The sequence below is a fragment of the Phalacrocorax aristotelis genome, chromosome Z (assembly GCF_949628215.1).
Source record: "Phalacrocorax aristotelis chromosome Z, bGulAri2.1, whole genome shotgun sequence".
Classification (NCBI taxonomy): Eukaryota; Metazoa; Chordata; class Aves; order Suliformes; family Phalacrocoracidae; genus Phalacrocorax; species Phalacrocorax aristotelis.
In genome coordinates, this window is record NC_134311.1 from 17,106,844 (window position 1) to 17,134,715 (window position 27,872).

Here is a 27,872-nt window from a genome sequence, read left to right on the forward strand (position 1 = left end):
ACAGAAGAACACGAGGAAGGAAGACAGCACAAATCATGAGAAAGGAAATGCTTTCTCTTAGCCTCACATCCGATGTGGAATTTCCAGGGGCAGTTTCAGGAGGGTAGAGGAACACTGCACTGTGTGAAAACCTCCAGTTATATTACATTGTACTAATACACTGATTTTCTCCCCTTGCCCTACCCACCCATGTGCTCACGTACTTGAGCTGTTCAGAATGCTACCTACTTACCAGCTCCAAATATTGTGGGTGTTAAGAGAAGTGCTAAGGTTTTTATTTGATTTTCTGAACTTTTGTAGAAAACTGAGTTTTCCAGAGTTATGATTCCACCTGTCTTCTTTCCAGGTGGTCTTGTTTGTACTCACTGGCTGATGAAAGTCATTTGTGATGTCTTAGAAACAACCACACCGCTTCAGAAAATCCGCAGCTAAATCTTTAGAGGAGGGAGGAGGACATGAACCCCTTAAAAAGAAAATGCTCTTTTACTCGAATTTTTATCAAGTATGTTGAATTTTGGCACTATTTACTTAGGTCACCAGTATCTGTAAGCGTACAGTGAAGTGCAAGTTTACTTAAAACGAGTCTTTCTGGTAGCAGCTGAAAAATTGGCAAACTGAGGTTGCGGTCTCAATAAGGACTATCTCTTTTTTTAATCTGGCCTCTTGTTCTGATGTGTGCTTTACTTATCACTTTGATTAGAATTTTTATATGTATTTCTTTGCCTACTTCTATTCTGGAAACTAGCCATTCAGAAAGCCCTTGAATTGTGAGGATTAGTGGAAACTGGTCTTTCAGAGTTGCCTGTGTCCATTCCTTTTTCTCCTCCCATGAATTGTTCTAGCATGATGAATGTTGAATCCCGCCTGCCTGCTCCCCAGGAGGAATTGCACAGTGACAGCTTTGGAAAAAAAGAAAAACAGAAGTGGCCAACAAAGAGCAGGGGGGCGGGCGAGGGAGTGTTTTATTTTCAAAACATATTTCCTTTTTAGATAGTCTGAAAGTTTGATTGTGAAAATGCCACATTCTTATTTAATTATTTAAGCGTGGCATGCTTCACTGATCGGATCTGATTTTAAAAAGTGATGATTCATAGTTTCCGTAATCATGGAAGGTTAAGCTAAAGTCTAATGACAGGTAACAGTTGAAACCGTACTGTATTTATTCATTTATTTTACATTCTGTATCAAATTAACCCAAGAATATAGCCCAAGGTAGTGAGACCTGTAATAAAAAACAGCATTGAAGGCCAATGCCTGCAGTTCCTACAGGACCTTCTGGGGCCTGCTCAACAGAGGAATTTGAAGGCAGCCTGTGTAATTGTGACCAGTAGAACTCAACCCTTTTAGTTTTGCTTTTAAGATTACTAACATGATTTTTTATACGTGTTACACCAGCTCAAATCAAGCTACATTAAAATATATTCTCCTTGCTTTGTCATTTGTGGGAACCATTATATGTGCAATTAGCTTTCAAAAACAAGAATGCTGGGTGGTTTTTGATGCATGTTGAAAACATTTTATGAATTAATGTTTCTTGAATTCTTGCCCCTCAGTGTATGAGACAAAGGCAATCCTTGGCCAGACAGCCATGTGGAGAAACCCTATTTTTTCTTTAGATGTAACTTTAAAGATCAGCCAACTAATGATGATATATTGTGCAAATTAAGTATTTAACATTCCAAAACATATTGACGTATTTGAATTCAGCTCACCGTGTAATCTTCCTTGTTCCTCTTGGCTGATGCACAGTCAAAAGTTCCATTACGTACTATTGAATTTGAAACCAGATTAATGTCTCAAACTTTTCTTTGTTAATAAGTTAGGGAGAAAAGTAGCTTTTTGAAGTAATTGGTTATTAGATTGCAAACAACCACAAATAGCGCCCCTACGAAATTCTTCTACTGGCTTCTCATCAGCATAAATGCATTATGGCATAAATGGTGTCATTAGAATTGTCCATCCATTCTGTATTAGGGAAAGAACAGAAACTAAGCTTAAAGACTGGAGTCTTAATCAGAAACTGACAATTATAGCGTGATAATTATTCTTTCACGTGCCCACATCTATCAAACTGATTAGACCATTATTATATGGCCTGCCTTTCCTTGGGATGATTATAATGTATTTATCAGAGTGTGCTTGGGGGGAAAATGGGATTCCTTGTTCACTCCCTTCAGTCATCACTGTCTGCCAATGACACGGTCCCTACAGTGAGAGCACACGGGGACTGGAAACCTGTTTGCTCTTGTTACCACTACCACAGCTCAGTGCTGGGACTGTCCTACTGGTCATCAGCAGCTGAGGACACTGGCACATAACAGCATTGTGCAGAAACAAATGCCCAAGGACTGTCGTGCTTTGGAGAAGGCTAAGGGGAGACCTTACTGCTCCCTACAACTACCCGAAAGGAGGTTGTCACAGGGTCGGTGTTGGTCTCTTCTCCCAAGTCACTAGTGACAGAACGAGAGGAAATGGCTTCCAGTTGCATCAGGGGAGGTTTAGATTGGATATTAGGAAGAATTTATTTACTGAGAGAGTGGCCAGGATTGGAAGAGGCTGCCCAGAGAGGTGGGGGAGTCACCATCCCTGGAGGTATTTAAAAGACACGTAGATGTGGCAATTCAGGGCATGGTTTAGTAGGCCTGGCAGCGTTGGGTTGATGGTTGGACTTGGCAATCTTAGAGGTCTTTTCCAACCTTAATGATTCTATGATTTTATGATTGGACTTCAGATCACTTTTTATTACATATGGTTGTCTAGCTAGTGTTAGTTTGCTTTTGTCCTCTTGGTTTTAGTCAAAAGCTTCCAATTTTGTATTGAATTCTTCAGGTCACAGGTCTTTGCTTAGAGCTAAATATAATTAAATTTAGCTGGCAGTAAAACAAAGAAAAATGGAGGGGAAAAAAGTGCTTGTAATGTTGTTTCTTCCTGATGTCACTAGTCTAGAAGGAAACAAATTAGTTTTCAGAAGATGTTTCAAAAAACTGATCTTAGAAGCACTGAGGTAGCATAACCACAGAGGTCAGATAAAAGTAATAATTTGTTTTCTGTCCATGTTTGAGGTATGTTTTTATACTTGACTCTGCTTATGGAAAATCAAACCCTGCATACGCATGGATTTATAACGGTAAAGATTGAAAGATCAGTGCCAGGTGGTGAAGTTGCACATCTTAACCATTTATCCTCTAAGACTCTCCAGCACTCATAAAACCTTACAAGGTGAGTTTTAAGGTGCTGCCATCTAATACAGCAGCGGCTTGTTGTCATTTTGCAGTGCTTCCGAATGGTTTGAAGCTTGGGGTTAGCAAATTTGTGTGAGGTGGAAGCGTTACCCTGTGCAACAGCATTGCCTGCTAGATTCATCTAGCATTCCACCTTCTCCTTCTGCCTCTATTACTTTTTAAGTCATCATCACAGCTGCTTCTTTTGGGGAGTAAGAAGTTTTATTTTATTTCCCCAATGACTACAAATCCCCTGCACTTTTCTGAAGCGGTTTGGTTCGCTCTGCCGAGTAACAAACTTAAGAGGCGGCTTCTCAGGAATGGCCACAATACGGGCAACCTCCCTTGGCCCTGAACTTTCATTTTCCTTAATTTCATGTATCAGTTCGTAACAGGCATTACGAAGGGTACTGTGTTTGTACAGCTATCGGGAGTTTGTTGGCGGGCAGATACAAGAACTGGTTTGAGCCGTGGTGTGGATTTACGGCTGGATAAAGCAATCCCTTCGGAAGTAGAGTGCCTTTCCTCCCCGTCCTTCCGCGCCCCACGGCACCGCCGCTGCCCCGGCGTGCTCACGCAGGTGCGCTCAGGGGCGGTCACTAACAACGCGGTGCTTCCGGCGGAGCCTGCCCTGCCCTCGCCTCACGGCCCGCCGCGCCGCTGCCCGCCCGCGCCCGCCGCCGCAAACACCCCCTCCCTCCGCCTCGGCAGCGGCTCCCCCGCCCCGCCCCTCACCCACCCGCCCGTCCCGCACCCTCGGCGGGGACGGACGCGGGACAGACGCGACGGAGGGACACGACGGGTCACCGCCGCCGAAGCCCAACGCCGCAGACCGCCGCCCCGTCCCGCCCCGCCCCGCCCGGCGTCACGTGCCCGGCGTCACGTGCGCCGTGCAGATGGCTGCGGTGGCGGCGGGCGGGAGCCCGCGGCCCTGATGGGGAGCCGGCTCGCCTCGCCATGGAGGTGTACATCCCCTCCTTCCGCTACGAGGAGAGCGAGCTGGAGCGGGGCTACACGGTGAGGGGCAGCGGGGCGGGAGACCCCCGCGCCTCGGGTGGGCGGTGTGGCGTAGCGTGGCGGTGAGCGGGGCCGGGCCGGGCCGACAGGCAGGTGCCGGCCTGAGGGACCGCGAGGCTGCCCTTCCTGCCCGGCCGGCCCGCCCTGGGCGCAGAGGGGGCGGCCCCGGGCCCTCGGGCCTCTCCTGCCCCGCGCGAGCCTCGCGCTGTGGAGCGGTGGCCGCAGCGGGCGGTGCAGCGCGGCCAGCGGGTGGGGAGCGGTGGCCCTTCCTCGCCGCTCGGCTCTGCCGAGGGGGCACATCTGGGCGCTGGGTGCGGGACTGGGCTCCCCAGCGCGGGGCTGGAGCCAGCCCAGCGCCGGGCCAGGCGCGGTGGAGGGACTGGGGCGTCGCTTGTGCGAGGAAGTGCTGAGAGAGCTGGGACTGTTCAGCCTGGAGGTGAGAAGGCTCAGGGGGTGTTATCACCCCCAAGTGACGTGATGTAGAGTACTGTGTGCAGTTCTGGGGCCTCCACTTGAAGAATGACAGGGAATTGATCGAGCAAGTCCAGCGGAGAGCTACCAAGATGACGAGAGGACTAGGGCATCTCCCTTATGAGGAAAGGCTGAGAGACTTGGGTTTGTTCAGCCTGGAGAAGAGAAGACTGCAGGGGGATCTTATCAATGCTTATAAATACCTAAAGGGTGGATGTCAAGAGGAAGGGGCCAGACTCTTTTCAGTAGTGCCCAGTGACAGCACAAGGGGCAATGGGAACAAGGTGAAACATGGGGATTTCCACCTAAATATGAGAAAAAACTTCTTTCCTGTGAGGGTGCCAGAGCAGTGGCACAGGCTGCCCAGGGAGGCTGTGGAGTCTCCTTCCCTGGAGACATTCAAAACCCACCTGGACGCGTTCCTGTGCCCCCTGCTCTAGGTGTGCCTGCTCAAGCAGGGGGGTTGGACAGGATGATCTCCAGAGGTCCCTTCCAACCCCTGCCATCCTGTGATTCTGTGATCACTGGGCACAAGTAATCTGAAGGGAGGAAATGGGAAGAGGAAGGCGGACTCTTTTCGGTGGTGCCCAGTGACAGGACAAGTGGCAACGAGTGCATATCAAAATATAGGGGGTATGACTTAAATATCAGACAAAATTGTTTTGTTACCATGAGGGCAGTCAAGCACTGATACAGGTTGCCCAGAGGTCTGTGAAGTCTCCATCCTTGGAGGTTTTCAAAACCTGACTGGACACGGTCCTGGGCGACATGCGCTAGCTGACACAACTTTCAGAGGTCCTTTTCTACCTCAGTGGTTTTCTCATCCCATGGAGCTTTCGGGCTGTAACACTTTTCCACATGTTGCTGGGTGGACACGGGATGCTCTGGACCAAAGCCCAGGGCCTTTGACTGAACGTGGATATTCAAAGCTAGCTTCTTTTATTACATGTATTAATTTCTAGTGTTGAGCTGTTAAGAAATACAAGGAAAAAGATGTGATCCTGTAGAACTGCCAGAAGATTGATCCATGTAGGCATGGTTGCATGAAGCAAGTGCATTTCTCCCTTGCATCTGCCTGATACTAATGCTATATATTCTTTGGTCCTCAGTACTGGCAAGTATTTAGAAGCCTTGCCGAACCACTTTAGATGCATTAATGTGGAAGTGTAACTGCATTAATATATCTGCCTCTTAGTTGAACTTAAATGCACATGGTTCCCTACAACATGTCTGTGTGATTTGGGCGAAAGAAACCGGCTTTAAAACATTCCAGTTGAGTGTGGTTACAATAGCACTGACTGATCCCAGCAGGTCCCAGTAGGGCAGGTTAGTTGAAGTGACAGTGACTTTGTAGATGTCCACATCACGCAAATAGGATTTTTGATAGCAGTATGTATTTTTAGTATTTGTTTTTAGTGTGTTTTTTATTTCTCTAATGGCAATTCTCTCAGTGAATCCTGCTATCTAGAGGATTTGGGTGTTTTAGATTTTATAAATGCGAAACTGTGTGAGCTTCAAAGAAATCAGAAATGAAACTTTATCTTTCTAGATGTCTTTCAAGAAAGTGATCTTGAAAGTGAAAATCTTTGATTATTGCAGCACTGTTGATTGTTACAGCACTGTTCCTCTCAGGTCACTGGTGATGACTCAAACTCATGCATTTGAAACTTACTATAGCTCAGTAGAGTTTGGTATTTGTTCCTGCATGATTACTTTGCCTCTTCAGTCACATGAGGGGGGTCCTATACCACATCCCATACAAAAAATTTACTGTTTTATACTATCAAATGCATCAGTTCAAGGCTTTCCCTGATCGTGAAACTGTACTAGAATTCATAGCTAAAGTTCTTCTGGGCCGGGCATGCTTGTGGAAGAGGATGTGGAAGTCTGTTCTGATAATGACATGGTGTATTTCTTTTGTGTTTTAAAGAGCTTATGGACTATGCATGAGCACGGCTTATTCTAATGTAATAGTTAGTCTGTTACTTTGCTAAATAATTTGCATAAGTATTGTTCCAAGCATGGAAATTCATGACCAATGCAAATAAGTACGCTATAAGACCTCCCTCTAGCAAAATCGAGGTTAAGGAGAGCTTACCATTGCTCTGCACTACCTAGGAAGATACTGTGTAGGCAGAAATATTTGCCTAAGGAAAAACAGTAACGTAAGAATTATTTTGCATTGAGCAAGAATGTGATTTCACTTGGGCACTTGGAGCTTGTTAATGTTTCTGTGTCCAGACCACATTGACTCTCATTCTTTTGGACCTCATTATGTGGGGGTTAACAGTCAGAAGCTGTGGATTTCGTAGATACTGCTATAAAATATGGTGATTGCAGAGTGTCGAAGACTTTGTGATTAAGTAGATGTTTCACCAGTTCTGTGCCACCTGAATCTGATGAATTAGAAAAGTTGAGATAAGCAGAGGAAGTGACAGTGAAGTACTGAATCTCGTTGAAAAGTAACCTTCAAATTAGGGGGGGTGGGTGCAATCCTGGACTAATGCAGTATCTAAATAAAGTATGATTTTTTTTTTCTATAAAATTAGATGGGTAATTACATTTCAGTTATTTTGCGTCATCAGGCTTATGTATAGTATTAACATTTAAAACAGGATGGTGATGAAGGTCACAGAAAGTGCATCCCCCCAGTGAACATGACGGGCAAACTGGTAGCAGACAAGGAGAAGGCTGAGGTATTCAACAACTTTTTTGCCTTGGCATTCACTGGCAGTCTTTCTTCCCACACCTGTTGAGTAGATGGAGTGCAAGGCAAGGACCGGGGGAGCAAGACCCCTCCCACTGTAAGGGGAGATCAGGTTCGTGACTGCCCAAGAACCTGGATATATAAAAGTCTATGGGAGCTGATGAGATACATTCCAGAGTCCTGACGGAGTTGAGTGATGCAGTTGCCAAGCCACTCTCCGTGATATTTGAAAAGCCGTGGCAATCAGGTGAAGTCCCTGGTGACTGGAGAAAGGGAAACACTGCACTCATTTTTAGAAAGGGTGGAAAGGAGGACCGTGGGAACTACCGTCCTGTCAGCCTCACCTCTGTGCCAGGGAAGGTCATCGAACAGATCCTCCTAGAAGCTATCCTAAAGCACATGGGGGACAGGGAGGTGATTGAGGCAGCCAGCATGGCTGCACCAAGGGCAAGTCCTGCCTGACCAACCTAGTGGCCTTCTATGATAGTGTGACCACATCAGTGGACAAGGGAAGAGCTATGGATGTCATCTATCAGGACTTCTGTAGGGCCTTTGACAGGGTCCACCACAGCAGCCTTCTCTCTAAATTGGTGAGATATGAATTTGATGGGTGGACTGTTTGGTGGATAAGGAATTGGCTGGATGGTTGCATCCAGAGGGTAGTGGTCAACAGCTCAATGTCCAGATGGAGATCCGTGACGAGTGGTGTCCCTCATGGGTCCATACTAAACCAGTACGGTTTAATGTCCTCATCATGGACATAGGCAGTGGGATCGAGTGCACCCTCAGCAGGTTTGCAGATGACACAAGGCTGAGCGGTGCGGCTGACACTCCAAAAGGATGGGATGTCACCCAGAGAGACCTTGACAGGCTTGGGAAGTGGGCCTGTGTGAACCTCATGAGGTTCAACAAGACCAAGTGCAGGGTCCTGCAACTGGGTCGGGGCAACCCCCGGTATCAATACAGGCTGGGGGTGAAGGGATTGAGAGCAGCTCTGCAGGGAAGGACTTGGGCGTACTGGTGAACAAAAAGCTGGACATGAGCCGGCAGTGTACGCTCACAGTCCACAAAGCCAACTGTTCCCTGGGCTGCATCAAAAGCAGCGTGGCCAGCAGGTCGAGGGAGGTACTCCTGCCCCTCTACTCTGCTCTGGTGAGACCCCACCTGGGGTGCTGCATCCAGCTCTGGAGCCCTCAGCACAGGAAGGACACGGAGCTGTTGGAGCGGGTCCAGAGGAGGCCACAAAAATGATCTGAGGGCTGGAGCACCTCTTCTATGAGGACAGGCTGAGAAAGTTGGGGTTGTTCAGCCTGGAGAAGAGAAGGCTGCGGGGAGACCTTATTGTGGCCTTTCAGTACTTCAATTGGGACTATAGGAAGGATTGGGGTGACCTCTTTACCAAGGCCTGTAGTAACAGGACATGGGCCATGGGTTTTAAACTAAAAGAAGGGAGATTTAGATTGGACATAATGAACAAGTTTTTTTTTATGATAAGGGTGATGAGGCACTGGAACAGGTTGACCAGAGAACTTGCGGATGCCCCATCCCTGGAAGGGCTGAAGGTCAGGTTGGACCTCATCAGCAACCTGGTCTAGTTGAAGATGTCCCTGCTCATTGCAGGGGCAGTGGGACTAGGTGTTCTTTGAAGGTCCCTTGCAGCCTAAACTATTCTATGATCACAGGAGTACTACTTCACACAGTTGCTCTTTTACTATTCTGTTTCCCACAAGTGATGATGTGCTCGCAGTAGCTGAAACAAGGAACTATCAGCAAAGATGCGATAATAGTAGGGAAGGATGATGGAGCTTGGGGCAGACAGAAGATTGCTCACATGTGGGCTCCCCACCAGCACATTAACGTGACAGGGGGTTACAGGGGGTGTCTTCTGCACTGTGACTGTCAGGGGCCATTGCAGAGAAACAGGGCTGAAGGAGGGGTTTTTGAGAAGTGTGGTGATGTCCTAATTTCTTTGCTAGAAACAGTGATGGTGGCGACCTGCTGCGTGAAATGAGACACTCTCCTTCCTCTCTGCAGTGGCTCTGCATGGCTACCAAGACACGCTTTCCTGACATCTCCAGATTTCTGGTTCCTTATCTTCAGCAGAACAGAATCCAGTTCCTCTGGGATTCAGCCTGCTGCTGCGTATTCTCGCTGCCTGGAAAGAAAAGGCACAAAAAGAGTGGCTGTCTTTTTCTTTAAGGAAGTTCATTACCAACTTACTGTTTTGTTTTCAGCTTGCTTTCCCTGAAACCTGTGTTTCAGGTTATTTTCTTTTTCTCCGTGATATGGAGAGGCAGCACTGGGAAAGTGGAATGGGCAGAGACCCATCAACCACCAGTTTGCGGTAGAAGCAGAATAGAGTTCTGGGAAGAGTGTGGAAGTGACTTGCCACAGAAACTGGAGACTTCTCCCTAACTTCAAAAGGGAAACTGCAGATAATTTGAGAAGTAGAAAGGGTGGTATCTTGACCAGTGAAAGGTCAGTGTAGGGAAAGAAAAGATTAGAAAGAAAAATGAGGGAGAATTCTGTATTGCAACACTTGAGATAGGGCTCTGTCAACAGAGCTCTTTTCAGTCTTTGTTTCAGGAGCTCAGCTTTACTAAAGCGCTCTTCTTCTGATATAAAACCTTGAAAGCCTTTTTTTCCACCATCCCCCCACCCCCCCAGAAAAAAAAAAATAGAGACAACTTGCATTTGTTCGAGTTCTATTTGGGATATACATTAAATGGAGAAACAGAGAATAAAGAAAATGTCCGTTTTCTTTGTGGACAATTAGATTTAATTGTCAGTTTAAATTGATGACACTGGCTTCCAAACTATTGAGCCTGTGCTAATAAATGCAACAGTTGTTCATAATTTGGCAGTGAATGACCTTTAAATTTAGATGCTTACTAAGGATGTCCTTAGGGAACAATTCAACTTCGAAATGACACCCATGTGTTCTTGTTATCATTTAAATATCCTCCTTTTGTCAATAACAGAATAATAAATACTAGTTAGATTTCTAAAGTTGATTCAGGTGCTAGGAAACTTACTGAATAAATTAGTGTACATTTGGTTTATATTGACCGAAAAATTTTTACAGTGGTATATTGCAGGTCAAGGAGACACACATTTAAATGTGTTGTAGAGCAGAGGGCATACTTGACTGACACATGTGCTAACTACATTTTTAATTAACACTTCCAATAGTACTCCCCAAATTGCTCCTGGAGTTGCAAATATTGTTGAAGTAAGGTATGACAGGTAATATCCTAAAGTACCATGGTTTTTTTTTGAAAGTCCATAGCCTTTACTTCTATAGAAGAAGCTAGGCTATACTTTTGTGTATGGAAGTATAGAGTATGGAGATACAGAGTATAATATACTTTCATAAAAAGTATGGAAATATAAAACTATGAGGACTTTAAAGTTTGGTAGAGCTATATTTCAGCATTCTTTACCGTTAAAGTAAACGTGCATAGAGTCAAAAAGGGAAGTTGTTCTTCCATATGAATTCTAAGAGTAAGCCACAGTATCAAATGATAAATGTGAAAATAAAGGGAGAATATTTAAAAATATTGTAGTTATAAACTATGGAAGGAGTAATTGTATTAATGAGTTAATGTAAAAACAGTTTGAAGTATTCACTGAGTCTCTGGACTCTGTGAACTTGGTAGTTTTAGAAAACGTGAACAGTGTCTGCGTGCCTTGAGTATGAAATTTGCCAGTATGAAGGCTTCTTGCTTACCAGTCTGGCTTGTACAAGCTCACCAAGTGTTACCTTGTGTCACAAGTTCTAGTGAAATCAGTGACAGACTCTAAGTTCCAGAAGTTAAAAGAAATATTAGATCTGTTAGATCAATTAGACTTCATTGTCATCTTAGTGCTTCACAGAGCATTTTTAGATGTCCTGGTATCTCCACAAGGGAGTCAGAGTAGGTCTGTACAGATACTTTTCTCTCTTACATGGGAAGGTGAAGAGGAAAAAGAGAATTTGATAGATGCCAATGATTCTGTAATGTCAGAAAAATGCTATACAAGGCCATTGTGGTTTTTTGGTTCTAATGAAGCAGCATTTATTAGTGGAAGAAATAGACCTGATAATTTAAGCCAAAGATCGCTGTTATTGGAAATGCTTTTTTTTTTTTGCTAACTTGTGCGTTTGTCAGCTGTGATAATTAATTTTCTTCCCTGCAGTCAGTTTTCCCGTTGACAGACTTTAAGTCAGTGATATGAAACTGAGCACTTGGCACACAAGGGGAACTTGAAGAGTATAAAGTAAGAAACAGATTTTTGCAGTGCACATGAAGGCAGCTAAGGCAGAGACTGGAGAAAGGTAAAACCAAAGTGAAAAACTGTCTGAATGTATACCTAACAATCTGTTAAAGCTGTTTCCTTTTTTGTGTGTTTAATCTGCTTTGGGCTGTAGGCGGATTAGACAGAGACATATAGCTCCAGTGATCTCTAATTGTTGTGCAATTGCTCAAAACCCTTCTGATTCACAGTCATGAAATCCTAGTGGAAAGGGCCATGTAAGATTTCTCTGAGCAAAAAAAATCACTTTTGATGTATTCCTGAGAGGGCTTCAGCAGTAGGAAAAAGAAGCAGCAGCATCAATTTGCCTTCTGAAAGACCAAAAGTCTTACATCAATTTGCCATCTGAAAGACCAAAAGTTGACACATTCTGTCGGTAAACCATAACTGCAAAGCATCTGTTACCCAGTTCTAACCCAAGATCTGATTTGTGGTTTTGACGAGGAAGTTGTAGTTTCAGAAAGATAGGGGGTAGCAGAGCATTCAAACATGCATCACAGTAAAGATCTATTTGAATTCCATTGAATCTTTGAGAGGCAGTAGTGGCAAAACTTTGTTAATAATATAGCACTACCAATGGAATCCTTTCATCAGGGGGATTAATGCTTAGGTACTGCTGCTGGTGTTTTCTGTCCATATAGGATCAAGTTGTGATACTTGTAAAATCTTGTCAACGAAGATAGTGTCAAGCATATGTACGTTCTTTACTTCCTAGGAGCAAGATCACACCAGGCTTTAAAACGCAACTTGAGGGAAGATGTAATAGATCTATCCCTTTTTTTATTACTGTAATGCACATTTTAATTGGTCTTTGACCTTTTTAATGCCTGATGTAATTAATTCCAGATGTAATTGATAATTAGTCATCATTTCGATGGCATTTATGAAGTTACCTTGGAATTTCCATATATGATATCATTTTTATGTTAGGTGACTGGTGAGTCCTGAAGAAGCTGAAGATGATGATTCTGTGTGGTTTTCATCTACAGCAGTGACTACATTAAGTTAGTATTGCAGGAGCAGTTTTAGAAAGCTGTCTTTTTACTAATAGGTATTTATTTTTAGAGTAACTGGAAATTTTAAATGACGGTTCTTCAGACGATTACAATTTGAAATTATCCATTGGAAAATACTACCAGATATCCACCCACCTACAGGTTTTAACTTTCACAGTCTTCATAAAGACTGTGTTGTCTGTGCTCCTAATTCACATGAACTCATTCTTCTCAGCCTTAGCTGTCTTTCAAGTTTCTTTGTGAATTTTTTATGTGGAGGAATTTCAAGGATTGCTTTTGTGGAGGCTGAATATATGTAAATCTTAGTAGTTCTTGTAACGATTATCGTTGAATTCACAAGAAATAGGAAAGAAATCAATGGGACTTTATACTGCAGCTTAGTGACCTAATTGTGTTTCTTACTCAATAGACCACTGACAACAAAGTTCAAATAGCATTTTGTAGAGTATTCTGGAAAGGGATTTTGATGACGAAGCAGAAGTGTCTCATTCCCTTTGAAAGTGGCGTTGTATTTTTAATAGTAAATGAAAGGAGAAGTGTATGTAGTCTCTTAAACTATTTATTTGTAGATGTCCTGATGTAGATGTAGAACTTGTAGGTGGAACACGGATACTCTCTTTCTGGGAACAGTCTTTTTTTTATTATTATTATTTCAACCTATAGATCATGTTATAAACATTTCAAATTTCAAAACCCAACAAATACTGTGTGGCTGTTCGTTTTTTTGGGGGGGGGGTTGTTTGTTTTTTGTTTTTTGTTTTTTTTTTAAATAAAGTATTAGGGACATAATAGTAATCCTTGGATACTTTTAGGCATTGAAATAGCACAGGACAGAAAGAGCATACCATGAGAAAGGAGCACCATCTCCATTTCTGGTTTTAAACAAAATATATTTCCTCTCATTCCTCCTCTGCTGGTGCAGTGAGAGCTCCACCTCCTGTCCAAAACAACCTTCATCTCTAAAAACATATAAATGGGAAATTTGAGAAGATGCTTTTGGATGTTGAAGCTGCCACCAGTGTAGCTAGGGTAAGTAATTTATAAGAAATGACAGCCAAACCTCCACTGCATCTACCATTTAGTATATTACTTAGTTGTGTGTCACCATGATTGTGGGTCCCAGTAAAGACCAAGACCCCTTGGTGGCAGTTGTTGAATTGGGTACTTGGTACACAGAGTTTCAAAAATCACTGTGAAAGGGGTTGCCTACTGTTGGTAATAGTTGTTTGCCTGATTAGATCCTGTGAAAAGTAATGTCTACCCAAAACAGTATTGTTATTGTTTGAATACTTAATTCTTTAATATAGAGCAAATGTTATAAAACTGATGTGAAAGTCTTTTCTCCTACTAGTCTACCTTGAAAACTGTGAGAGAGGAATTACCGATCTTCATTATTTTTATTTTTTATATTCCTTGTCTCCTCCTGTAATTGATTCACTTTTAAAAAATAGATTCCCTTTTTATACCAGGGCAGAAGGTATTCATGTGCTGCAGTATCTCCAAATTGGAAAATAATGGAATCTAAAGCTTTCCTATCATCTTTTACATAAAGACTAACAAAGAATCTTGATTATGTGGTGAAACAATCAATTGTTCAGCAGCAAGTTTGTATTGATTACAGTGAACTGCTTTTATGAAAGGCGACCATATGTACTTCAGCTAACTGCCTTTACTCTGGTCTTGCACAGGGTTCCGTTTCTTTGCATATAGATTCCATTCCTTTTTCTTTACTTAGTAATCAAGCTTTTTACAGGAATAGGACTCCCTGGTCATGCATCTTCCTTACAGTCAAGCTGTGATGGTAATTACAATTTAACTTCTGTTTCCACATCTCAAAAGAACAACAAAGTGTCATAATTTTGATCATAAATTAATGGACTAATAGATTTATAGTAATGTCAGGGAATGTTATAAAAATATTTACTTTGCTTGAAAGATGTGAAGAAATGGATATTCAGGAAAAAATGCAAAACAAATTTGGAGTTGAATGCTATGCCATTCTAGAATCAGAAATATATTAGCCTATTGTTTTTCTGATTTATTCAAAATTCTAGGAATAATTATGTCCCACAATGGCATACTCTACATGACACTCTGAAACACTCCATTCTTAAAAACAAGTAAGAGAGTATTTAAAAGCTAGGTTTTAATTAAAGATCCATTCACCATCTAAAAGCCAGAGACCTAGCTTCTGTTTTTACATTGCAGTGAGTGAGCGTAAAAAGTCAGTAAATACTGAAAACATCTATTTTTGGTATTGGATAGAAAATGTCAGAGACCTTTCCTTTTGCTGAGCACTCAGAATATGGATGTGTGATTGGTAGGAGTACAATTGTTGCACTATTTCCTCTGCATGTTTTAAAAATTCCTGTTTGACACAGAGATTACAAAGCTCAAGTAGATTCTGAAGGACAGGTGAGTATGGTTTTTTTTGTAATTTTATTTCCTTTCCATATTTCTCTGTATCAAAATCCGTTCCTTTGGTAGTTTTGGTTTTACCTTCCCTTGGCGGAAATGTTACTATGTCAGACTTACAGATTCTGCCATCAATTCTTAGTGCCAGTTAGGAGGAGGGAAAGAATATTTTTAGATGTTTTAAAACAACTTGGTAAGAATTTATTAGGAGTGTTATTGAGGATAGTAATTGTCTCCTCTGAAGTAAGGCAATCTTTATGTTGGCCTGAATTAGTAGGAGAATATACTCTTACATTCAACACTTTCAGCTAAGAACTCCTTTAACATCTTCTCTTTACCTTTCAGTGCCTACTTTCTACTATATATTTACCTGAGAAATAAACACAAGGAAAAAGCGTTAATGGGAATCAAAAACAGTTTTAAGATACTTGGTAGAATAATTTTTCTCTGTGTGCATTTAGTCTTCATATTTGAATTTTTTCTTTACTACTAGATGGTTTGTATCTATTTGCAGCTTCAAGAAACCTCTAATCATAGTTTTAAGGCTGAAAAAACCTGGCGCCATTTGGTTTGTAATACAGAACTGTAAATTAAAAGGCTGATCTTTTGCCCAGACCATGGGAGAAGGAAGGCGAACATTCTGTAAACTAAGACAACTAGAAGTTAGTTCCTTAAACCATGAAAGCCACTGTGTTTTCTTTTGCCTTTTTTTTTTTAATGTGAATATTATGAATGTCATAGTTCGTTTTAAATTCAGTGGCTAACAAAACTTTTCTAACTGCATAGGAGTTTAAATAATACATTTTGCAAACTGATACAGAAAATGCAGTTACTTTAGTTTTAAAGTGTATTTGGTGTCTGGGAAGGAACTGCAACATGCTGCACATTCAAAACTATTTTTTGCTACTGGCCAACTAAACTATCAAAAATTGCTGATTTGAAAGGAGGTAGAAACCTGCTTAAAGTAATCACAGATATAACTGTTGTCTCTTTAAGGGCTAAGAACTTAATGCCTCATTTCTCAAATGAGTTTTTACAATAACAAGATAGCTGTATCACAGTCCTAAGTGAAAAAGCTCATGAACTTGCTTGCATGGTTATTTCCAACCTCTACTCTTCTAACAAGCTCCCAAAGTTGTTGTTGCTTATAAAAGTGGAAAATGGGCTTGATAAGAATGTTTAGCCTGCAGGACTGTGTTTTATTTATCATATCACAAAAGAACAATGTTTTGTTGCATCATGGTCAAAATAGAAGCGACCTTGCTTGTTCATGAGTGCTCAAAGCCTAGAGATAAGAGGCAAAATAATAGAGTACAATAGAAAGAGTGTAGTGTAATTATTTGTGGCTTGTCAAGTGAAGCCCTCTCAGGCCCCAAGTGATTCAAATCGGGGAACTCTGCACAATTCTGTACACTAACTGTAGCCAGCATCAGAGAAATCTCACCCAGCTTCTTCGACAGTACTGAAATTGCATCAGTTTGTCATGCACTGAGCATGCCAGCTTCACACAATATCATTTGCTTGCAAATGGGCCTGGCCCCAATGCCCTGAGACACATTCTTCGGTATCTGACTCTTGGCCTGTGATTTGTCATGTCTCTAGTGCTATCGGTGTAAAGTAATTTTAATAGATTCTGATGGTTTGCTTGTGGAAGGTAAAGAATGCACTACAGATTGTGTCAGGTAGCTTTCTGTGGCATGTAGCATGGTAGAGGCCCTCATGATGGTGATAGCCAAACAAAGAGTATGAAGAAATGAGAACCCTATTTTTGAGTGGTATTTAATGCTCCCCTTCTTGACACCCTGCTGTGAGCATCCTTGCTAACTCAGCAGGTTCAAGAACGTAGCAGCTAACAAAGCAGTGTTATTTGTGCTTAAGAGTTGTTTATAGATGGGACATATACCCAAAAATCAGTGGTTTTGTTTCTCCCTATGCAAAAGGAAAAGTAAGACATGTAAAAATGTTAGTTAATTTCCAGGGACTAAACGGTATATATTTTTTTTCTTGGTGTTTAACTTTGTATTAATTTTTTGGCATTTTAGTGCTCTAAATACTTTTAGAGTTTTTTAGCAAATATGTTCTTTAATACTGTTAAAAAAAAAGCTTGTACAATTTATACTGAAATGTATCTTGTATAAAATTACATAAATATGGTCTAGAATATAGATACCTGGAAAATTTCTTCATAGATCTCGATTGCTGTAGTTATTTGACAATTATTGCATTACTAAATCTTTGGAATAGTTTTCTTATGTTACGAAGTAAGTATGTGGCATTTTTTTTTACTCTTCATTTGACACTACTGAAATGAGATTATTTTGCCATTGACAACTCTGATCTTTGCATCATTTTTTTCAGCCGACTTCCTTAATTGATTACTACTTTGGTGTTGGAGCCTGCAGCATAGCTATAGAGAATTCTGCTGACACCAATCGATTAATGTGAAGGTGTTAATGTTAGCGATTTCATCTAAGAAACATTCAAAACCATGTCAGTTATCTGTTCTTAAAAACTGCCAGATCATTGAATCTTGTTATTTTGAACATGCTAGTTTGGATTAACAAGGATTTCTCTGGAGAGCCAAAAAAAAAAAAAAAACCCCAGAAAAAAACCAACCCAAAAACTTAGTGAATCCTGTGGGAAGAGCAGATTTTTATTCAACTATTGTACATTAGTACATCAGACATGCACATGCTGTAAGATTTAACAGGCTGTTTTAAAATATGTTCTTATTAATATTTATGATATCTCTGAGGAATTTATAAAAATGCTTCAGCACAAGCCATTTCTTTTTAGTTTTACCTAGGGAATTTCTGACAGCAGTGTGACTCTGAGCACCCCGCTAGCAAGTCTGTGCAAGTCTACCACTTTCTTTCCCACTGTAGCTTCCACATTTGCTTACCAGTTTTGCATAGCTAGGCAAAATTTTAAGATGAGCCTGTGTTTTTTCCTTTTCTGTTCTAAATATATTCACAAAAATACTGTTGTTCCTCAGATAAATTCTGTTAGGATCAGAACTCACTGTTCAGTATTGCACATAAAAAGAAAGAAGGAAAGTTTCTTTTTACGCCTGATGTAGACCAACCAACTTTTGAAAGTTTGCTTTGCTTTTACTACTTGGTGGAGGGTTTTTTTGTAGATTGACTTCTTGAAACAATGTAGATTTTTGTGACGTGCTTGCTTATGTGTATGTATTTGTGCATTAGTAAAACAGCTCTGCCTTACCTCCTAGTTAAAAAATGTGATTGGTCGTGGAAAGTACAAGTTAGTTGAATCCAGTAAACATGCTGTTAAGAGGAGGTTTGTTTGTACTGAAGGCAGTCTAAATCAGTTGCCAATAATCAAACATAAAAGCCAAAAAAGTACTGTGGTCAGTGTAATCTCCTTATATTCAGATAGGGACAGAACAGAGATGTGTATGCGCACACATGTGTTTGTACATATGTGAGTGCAGGTAGGCAGAAGCACATGCTCCCTTGTCAACAGTGGAAGGATTTATTGGCTTGTATTGCAGAGGGTCTGTTTTAGATCCTGTATGAACTGATGTTTTGATGACCTGGATGATAGAATAGGAGTGTCCTTATTTAAATTTGCCATCGGCACCCAGTTGGAAGTGACTGTGAACGTGCTGGAGAACAAGACTAGAATTAAAAATAATTTTGGTGAATTGGAAAGATTATTTTAGAAAGGAGAATGCTGTGCTAATTCAATAGGAATTGGCACTGAGTGCTGTATTTATTGAAAATAATCAGTAGCATGGAGTAAGATCAAACAGATTAGGTAACAGATATTGCTGAAAGAATCTGGGGCTTATTGTGCATTGCAAGATGGCTGTATCATTGGTGTCATTCAGTTGCAGAAAAGGCAAATGCCTGCTGGGGATTTGAAAAATGAATGTAGAAGAGAGGTCAGTGATGAGTGTATACTAAGGATGGAGTACCATGTCCAATTTTAGGTACTGCATTCTGAAAAATGTGAGTGTATGGGAAAGAGTGTCCACAGGAGGACGCAGTGTAGGAGGAAATATGTGTTACACTGCTTTCTGGATCTCTGATCAGTGTGAAGAACGAAATACACTAGATCTGTTTAGATTTAAAATAATGCTGAGCAGGAGCTTCATAACAATCCCCAGTAACATAAAATGCTGCTGAAAAAAGAAAGGAGGCTGTCTGTGGATTGGAGATGCTGTGGTCCCACACTGTGAAATTTCTTGTCCTACGCTCTAGGAGTGAGAAAGCCTAACTGTGAAATGGTGCTGAATAGTAAAGATACTACAGCACCAGAACACCTTTCAGGAGTAGGGTATGGAAACTTCATCTGTACAAGGCTTAGATGTTTCTTTCGAGAGGAAGATGTATACTTAGTTCTGCCTGGAGGCAGAAGGGCGAGCCAGGTAACTCCCAGTAATACAGAGCCAGAATAGACCTGAGGTCTTTTTTTACTGGGAAGTAATATGCAGAAAACCCATGTAGGCAAATTGTGTGGACGTTATGAAGCCCAGCTGGCCATCTCCCAGCAAAGTCTTCCTGAAACTTCTTTTTGTGAGCTGCCCTTGACACTCAGCAATTGTCCTTTGCATTATTTCAAAAATTTTACCTATATCCATCCCCATACCTGTTATCACTTATAAATTCTGTGGCTTTCTAAAACTCTTGAGAGTTCACCCAAAATAGCTCTGTTCTCTTCTTCTGGGAACTGTAGGAACATCCCATAACGGAACAGTTGATGAAACAATTATGAGCTGCTCCATCTGTGTCTCTGCATGCAGGAGAAGAAACATGATTTGTTAGTTTGCTCAAGAGAGCCTTTTGCAAGGTCTTTCTGGGAGGTAATAATTCTTTACTGCTCCCAGCTTTAAATTCTGAGGTGACAGCAGTGCTTGGAGTGGACTTGACACATCAGATTTTGTTTGTCTTTAACTAAACATTGCTAATATTATTCAGTAAAGCATTTGTGTTCAGTATGTATCTTGTTTAGTACTTCAGGATTGGACCACCTGTATCTGTTTTCATAACTGTAAATGTACATAGCAATGAGGAGGTGCAGAACATGACGGTCAACATCCCCCTCTATAAGCTAGTCAAGAAACTGCAGAAATACAGTGCTCCTCTTACCTCAGTACACCTCTTCCTATGTATAATATCTGTCATAAAATTAAAGCTTTCTAATTGTTTAAATTGCTAGATGGGTGGCTTATTAAGGGGTGGCTAGATTGGTGGTTAGCTTTTAAGCAGAAAGCAGCACAGGGACAGGGTGACAGCAGTTCTGATCAGAGCTCTGAGCCCCAACGCCAGTCCAACCCTTTGTCCTCACCAGTCTGTTAAAAAAGTAGACAGGCACATTTTATAGGAGGGAAAAGCCATGCGGGAGCAGTTCCAGAGTGAACACCTGAGGAGCACCGTTGTGTTCCACCTCAATCCTGTCTCATCTGAACAGGCATGAAGGTAGAATGTACAAGTCTGGAAAGTTAGAAGGGTCTTCAAGTTTGCTAATGGCAGAGATAACAGAAGAAAGACTAAGTGGTTTGTGCCACTTCTGAACATCTTTCAGGAGCTGATCAAAGAATTGTATTTTTCAAAAGAGTATTTCAGGGTGATTTGTAGGGCAACCATTGTTGCCATGTTACATACCTGTATCTGCAGAACTTGCTGTAGTTATCACCTAATCTTGCATTTGGTTGATTAATTAGTAAAGCATTTATTTTTAACTTTGTAGGATGTGCTGCTGCTTGTCAGTGTGTGCTTCCGTGCTCAAAGATCACTGTCATCTCCTTTCCTGATGTTTCTTGCATGTTCGCTGGTAATGCATACCTTTTCTCTGCCCTGATGCAGGAGGCATTATGTGATAACTCTCAGTAAAGTTCTTCTGTGCTTGTTCCTGAGTGCTTTCCTGTTGGGTGCTGATGTGCTCCGTTGTGTGGGAGACTGTGTGTGTACTTTGCCAGAAGTCGCAGATAGAGCAAGGCAATACAGTAGTGCTCTGACACTTGATACTTAAGTCCTCTCTTGTTCATCTCAGCCAGAGACATCCACAGATAGTCTAGCTTCACTAAATTCTTGATGTATGTAATAAATTTATTGCTCATGATGTAGCTTTTTGCCCTTAATACCAAGGAAATGATCAAAGAATCTTCTGCAGCTCCTGCAGGAATAATATCTTAAAACAGAAGGCTTGGTGCAAAATATTGGGTGTACAGCAGTGTGGTGATTTGCCTCTGTCCTGAACACTAAATATAAAAGTCTTGTATTTATTTCGCTGCAGTCCTTGGTGTTAGCAGGATGTTTGATGCTAACTGATTTAAAAATCCCTAGTATGCAAGAAACATGGTCACTAACAAGGAATATGATTACAGTGAAAAAATTTTATTCCTTGTGGCTCAGGATCACAATTTTTGTATTTCTTAAGGTAGCAGGGTGAGGCTGTGGTGGACAGCATGATAAGTAGGCAACATGAGTCAACATTTACTTGGTCCCCAGTTACAAACCTATTTTTACCTCCTGCATTACAACATTTATTTCAGTGTGTAGATAGTAAAACATGATTCCATTTACAAATCATGAGCAGACTTGTGGAAGACCGTTGGGGACTAATTTGTCATACCCCAGGGAAGGCAAGTTAGTAGGCAGGTAACCTGTCTGATGGCTGACATAAATTGACTGTCAGCCTTTTGGAGGCCTCAATGCTGGATCACCCAAGCACAGGAGATGGAAGATTTGACTTTGATTACTGACTAATATCTAGGCCCAATGGGTGGTTTTAACCCAAGAGCTCAGTGTAGGCACAGACTGCCCAGCTGCTAGCAGGGGCAGGAGAACCAAGGAACCAAGAGAACATACTCTGAGAAGAAGCTGAGTGTGGAAATCCCTAAATCAACCAAATATGCTTTTACACCCATGCAGTCACAGCATAGCTTTGCACTGCTATACAGAGATCAGGTCTTTGAAACTCATACAGACAAGAAGCAGCAGTTTGATCAGGGCAGCCTACTAATGTAGTACTATGTTTGGTACTGAAGCTAGCTTGGCAATAGCTTTGGCATTGTGTTACTTTCTACTACAGAGAGGGAATCCGGGTTTCCAATAGACTTAGGGCCCTTCTCTTGGTATAGACAGCTTGGAAATGTAAAAAGTTCCCCTTTGTAGGAGCATAGATTGGATTGGGTTGGAAGGGAAAGCAAGCTGAAAACAAAACAGTAAGTTGGTAATGAACTTCCTTAAAGAAAAAGACAGCCACTCTTTTTGTGCCTTTTCTTTCCAGGCAGCGAGAATACGCAGCAGCAGGCTGAATCCCAGAGGAACTGGATTCTGTTCTGCTGAAGATAAGGAACCAGAAATCTGGAGATGTCAGGAAAGCGTGTCTTGGTAGCCATGCAGAGCCACTGCAGAGAGGAAGGAGAGTGTCTCATTTCACGCAGCAGGTCGCCACCATCACTGTTTCTAGCAAAGAAATTAGGACATCACCACACTTCTCAAAAACCCCTCCTTCAGCCCTGTTTCTCTGCAATGGCCCCTGACAGTCACAGTGCAGAAGACACCCCCTGTAACCCCCTGTCACGTTAATGTGCTGGTGGGGAGCCCACATGTGAGCAATCTTCTGTCTGCCCCAAGCTCCATCATCCTTCCCTACTATTATCGCATCTTTGCTGATAGTTCCTTGTTTCAGCTACTGCGAGCACATCATCACTTGTGGGAAACAGAATAGTAAAAGAGCAACTGTGTGAAGTAGTACTCCTGTGATCATAGAATAGTTTAGGCTGCAAGGGACCTTCAAAGAACACCTAGTCCCACTGCCCCTGCAATGAGCAGGGACATCTTCAACTAGACCAGGTTGCTGATGAGGTCCAACCTGACCTTCAGCCCTTCCAGGGATGGGGCATCCGCAAGTTCTCTGGTCAACCTGTTCCAGTGCCTCATCACCCTTATCATAAAAAAAAACTTGTTCATTATGTCCAATCTAAATCTCCCTTCTTTTAGTTTAAAACCCATGGCCCACGTCCTGTTACTACAGGCCTTGGTAAAAAGTCTCTCTCTGTCTTCCTCATAGGTCTCTTTTAGATATTGAAAGGCCACAACAAGGTCTCCCTGGAGCCTTCTCTTGTTCTGGACAACCCCAATTCTCGCAGCCTTTCTTCATAGAAGAGGTGCTCCAGCCCTCAGATCATTTTTGTGGCCTCCTCTGGACCCGCTCCAACAGCTCCGTGTCCTTCCTGTGCTGAGGGCTCCAGAGCTGGATGCAGCACCCCAGGTGGGGTCTCACCAGAGCAGAGTAGAGGGGCAGGAGTACCTCCCTCGACCTGCTGGCCACGCTGCTTTTGATGCAGCCCAGGGAACAGTTGGCTTTGTGGACTGTGAGCGTACACTGCCGGCTCATGTCCAGCTTTTTGTTCACCAGTACGCCCAAGTCCTTCCCTGCAGAGCTGCTCTCAATCCCTTCACCCCCAGCCTGTATTGATACCGGGGGTTGCCCCGACCCAGTTGCAGGACCCTGCACTTGGTCTTGTTGAACCTCATGAGGTTCACACAGGCCCACTTCCCAAGCCTGTCAAGGTCTCTCTGGGTGACATCCCATCCTTTTGGAGTGTCAGCCGCACCGCTCAGCTTGATGTTTGGTTCACTTCTGTGTATAGATGGCACTTACGAGACCTGGGATCAAACACGGAGACAACCAACCACAGCAATTCTAGAATGCTTGCTCACTGAATAGTGCCTAGATCTTGATAATAAGTTATTTATTATCTCTTAAGGCATCAAGGCCAAAAGGGTGGATGAAGTTGTACATGGACGGCGTTGTTTCTTGAATTCCCTAACTTTGGAGTGCTTGACTTTTAACCTCAGTGTTCTTTTGTTGTATTTTACATTATATAATAATGTCTAAATTTATACTTTTACAGTGAATGTTGTAGTACTGTGTATTTCAGTGGAAACAATAGCAAAGTTCACTGTATAGTTTTGGAAAAAAAAAGCATATTTACAGGCTTCTTAAATGTTTAATAGCATGTCTTTTTTTTTTTTTTTTTCCTCATTTATTCTCCTTTGTGTAACATTGTAAATATTTAAATATGGCTCCCAAAAATAAAATCTCTATAAAATGTTGAGCTCCTGTTGAAGGCTCTAGGGGCTTGGTCTTCTGAGTTAGAACTGGTTGAATGCATTTTAAAAATATGTCTTGCCTGTAATTGTTCGCTTCAACAACTTTGACTAGTGGTCAGAAGTCAGAGGCAGGGCGCAGACCAGCCTGCTGGTGACCGCTGAGAAGCTCCAAGGTCCAGGTTCTGCCTCTGGGTTCCAGCAACTCTTGAGCAGCTGGGACAAGGGATGACTTCTGTAAGGTCCCAGTATGGGCACATACTGAGCAACACTGGTTTAGATGCAGTGGAAACTTGCAGTCACTGCATAATATTCGTTTTAATTTGCAGGGATTTTGAAGCAGGGACAGAAGGTTGGACTTCTATTGCTTAAGCTTTATAAGCAAAGGTTTCTTTCAGGAGTGGGAATTAACACTGCTTTATCTTACTAGATTCTTGGAATTAATCCTGGCCAAAATGAAGTCAGAGGCAAGTGTTTGTTCTGTTTGGTCACTCTCCTTCACACTTTATATTATAATCATATGTGTGTTATTAAAAAGCCCAATGGTCAAAGAAATGCATTTAGAATTCACATTTAGCATAGGCTTTGCTGTTTTCTAGTTGTTGTCGATCCTAGAGGGGTACTCATTTCACACATAAGAGTATGTGTGTCTAATATATATATATATTTGTAAAAAATAAGAGAGCATTCAGCTCTTCAGGTGAACAGCCATACTCATCTTCTATTAATCTGTGGGTGTACTCATATTAGTGTTAAGATCTTGAACTGATTCTCCTACATTAATTGTTTAAATTAATAAAACAGTGTATTAGGTGATAAAGTGTGTGTATTACAGAGCACATTATTGGTTACCTGGCTTATTAGTTAGTTATGTATTAAAGCAGACAGTATTTAGACAGGTAATTAGATAATTCTGTGACCTTGCTTTTTATGTGTAAAAGAGTAGCAACCACAGTCTGATTCATGGAGGTTTATTGTCCTAATTGCTGTTCATGTTTAACTGAGAAAGTAGAGGAAGTATACATTTTTCTCATTTAAAATGTCTAGTAGACTGAAGTTTGTCTCTCCTGGGTGTTTATTAAGAAATTTTTTTTTTAAAATTGAACTCTTCATAATAATGTGGCTCTCAGCTATGGATACTGGTTTATGGTAAGCATTCTTTACAAGCCATTCACTTGATTTTTTTGTTATTTATAATAACAAGAAGAATGAGTGTTTAAAAGTCCATAGAAGACAGTGGAGTATTTTTGCCTCTACTGAGTTATTAGTATTAGTCATTCGGTAACTTGAATAGGGTATGCATGCTTTTTATCTGAGGAGTGTCCATGTAAGTTAGCTCACAGTCACTCCTTGGGGTGATGGTTTTTGTCTGTTTGTATCTTTGCTGGGGTGCCTAGCAGACCAGTAGGGGTCACTCTATGCATTGAATTTAGGAAATATGTAATTAATTTTGTATGCTAGCACACTTGAAAATAATAAATCCTGGAGAAGAATTATACTCATTATATTATTCTATTGTCTTTGAGTTGGGAGTATCTGTACAAAACTTATAGTAGCTAACATTTCACAAGCTAACTGCAAAACGTGGGTATGTCAGAGACTGGATGTCTAATGATACAGTTTCAGGAAGGTCTGACTTTGAGAGAGTCTTCACAGTTTGCTGAAAAACGGAGTGTAGTAAGTAAGTAGTTCTGGCTGGAGCTGTCATATTTCCATATTGTAACACAATAAAAGAGGCTGGAAAGTCTGGTGAGGCAGGTCAATGGGCCACATAAATGCTTCAGTAACATTTCTTCCATTTTACTCAAAAAAACCCCAAACTTTAAGGCTGTTTTAACAAGTCTAGTGGAAAGATACCAAGCATGTTTTCCTGTCTAAAATCTGCATCCATTCAATGAAATACATGGCTGATGATATCCTGCTTTTCTAAGTTGGACAGTTAATCATGCAACTAGTTGAAAATCAATGTTGTCACTTCAAACCAATATATAAGATCCATCTATTTCTGGTTTTTCTGTAGTGGCAATGTCGTGAAATATCTCTTTCCTTCCTGCCCTCCCCTAAAATCTGTATCTTAGGATTTGAAATGTTTTCTATATAAGGTTGAAGAAAGATGAAAGGACATAAGCATCTTAATCCTTTCATAAATGGGGCATTTATCCAGTTTTAAATTAAAGATGAAGACTGAGATTTGTTTTTTGTTATACTTTCATTACTGAGATTTCTTCATGAGGGATGCATTGTACATGATTAGATGGAACTAGCTATTCTGTTTATTTTCATATGCTTCTCATGATCTTTTCTTCCACACTTACTGCAATAGTTTCTATACATGTGTTATTCTGTGCCACAGTTGTGCATTCAGGAGCTTATGTATGGATCTTGAGATTTTATTTTAAAATATTTTGAAGCCATTGAGAATTGTCAGTGTAAGCAGTTTGTGGAGAAAGCCCTGTTTTCCAGGAAAAAACACCCCAGTCTGGTGCCATAGCTGAGATCCAGACCTGACAGTTCAGTTTCTGATTCAGGCAAGTCACAGTGATCTGGTAGTTTGCATCAGAAAAGCATGGAGAACCATGTGGAGTCAGGTGAAACTAAGACAGAGAGTAAGAGCAGAGCGTATTTGTACTACCCAGTCTGTGCTTCAGAGGCTGTGTGTAAGGATAAAGTGATTAATTTCTGTAATACTGGTACAACAGCAGATGGGAGCAGAAAGAGGTAATAGCAGGATAGTAGGCAGCAGCATTGCTTGTTTTTTCTGTGCCTGCTGAGATTTGCTTAATTTGATTCATGAGCAGTATCTGAAAACTTGTGCTGATCACTTTTGCACACATTCCACTCTGACAAGAGAACCAAAGTTCTGCACAGGTGTATATCTTTCTCCCTTTTTTTAATGAATTGGTTGAAATTCTAGTTATATCAGTAATTTGTGCATTATAATAAAGAATACCTTTGTTTCTTCCTTTCCTTAACTGTTTCATCTTTACTAAGAGTTGTATAGCACAGGAGAGAGGGAATGGTAGAGAAACGAGCGGTGGAAAAAAACTACCAGTCTTTTCTTTGTATTCTTATTTTATAAAATTGATATTTTTGCTTGATTAAGTATTCTAAAATGTAATATTTTACAGGACTATGATAGATTTTTGACTGGAATAGAATAACAAATTTACTAATTCTGTAACAAAAAGCTATGAGCATCTTGTCAGCAAATGTTACTTGAATTAACAAATTGGTTCCCCTTCAGTGTAAGTATTTTTAAGTGTAGCATGACAATACTTGTTTTTCCCTCTTCTAGTGTTTGTTCTCTGCATCTCCAGTGAAGTCATTGTAGCCTAAATGAATCACAGCTTTTCTTGATTCTCTCTGCCCCCAGGTATACTGGTTGTTCTGGTCACCTAAGCCTAAAATATTTTAACACCCTTATATGTAGCCTTTATTTCTTCAAAACTGATCTTTGAAACAAAAGTTTGCTCTGTTTTTCATTTGAAATACATTATTATATTCTGTTACTCTAATCAAAACTCCTAAAGATTGAACATCTGCATATTTCCACCTCTTCAGTTGATGAGTACGTAGCAAAAATTCTGCAGTGGCTCAAGTTAATGGTGTGTTCCTAACATGGTAGCAACAGAGATTATTAGTT

The 27,872-nt window shown here is 41.2% G+C and overlaps 1 protein-coding gene across 6 annotated transcripts in view; it reads left to right on the forward strand.

The window, feature by feature from the left end:
* Positions 1-3,839: 3,839 nt before the first annotated feature.
* SNX24 (sorting nexin 24) overlaps positions 3,840-27,872 on the forward strand; it is a 91,105-nt gene continuing 67,072 nt past the window's right edge. Inside the window, exon 1 of one of the 6 annotated variants that reach the window (XM_075079745.1) lies at positions 3,840-4,238. In XM_075079745.1, the coding sequence (XP_074935846.1) occupies positions 4,179-4,238 (60 nt within the window). In that variant the 5' untranslated portion in view covers positions 3,840-4,178. The remainder of the gene's footprint in view (positions 4,239-27,872) is intronic. The other 5 variants (XM_075079750.1, XM_075079748.1, XM_075079749.1 and 2 more) reach the window with 5 other exon arrangements.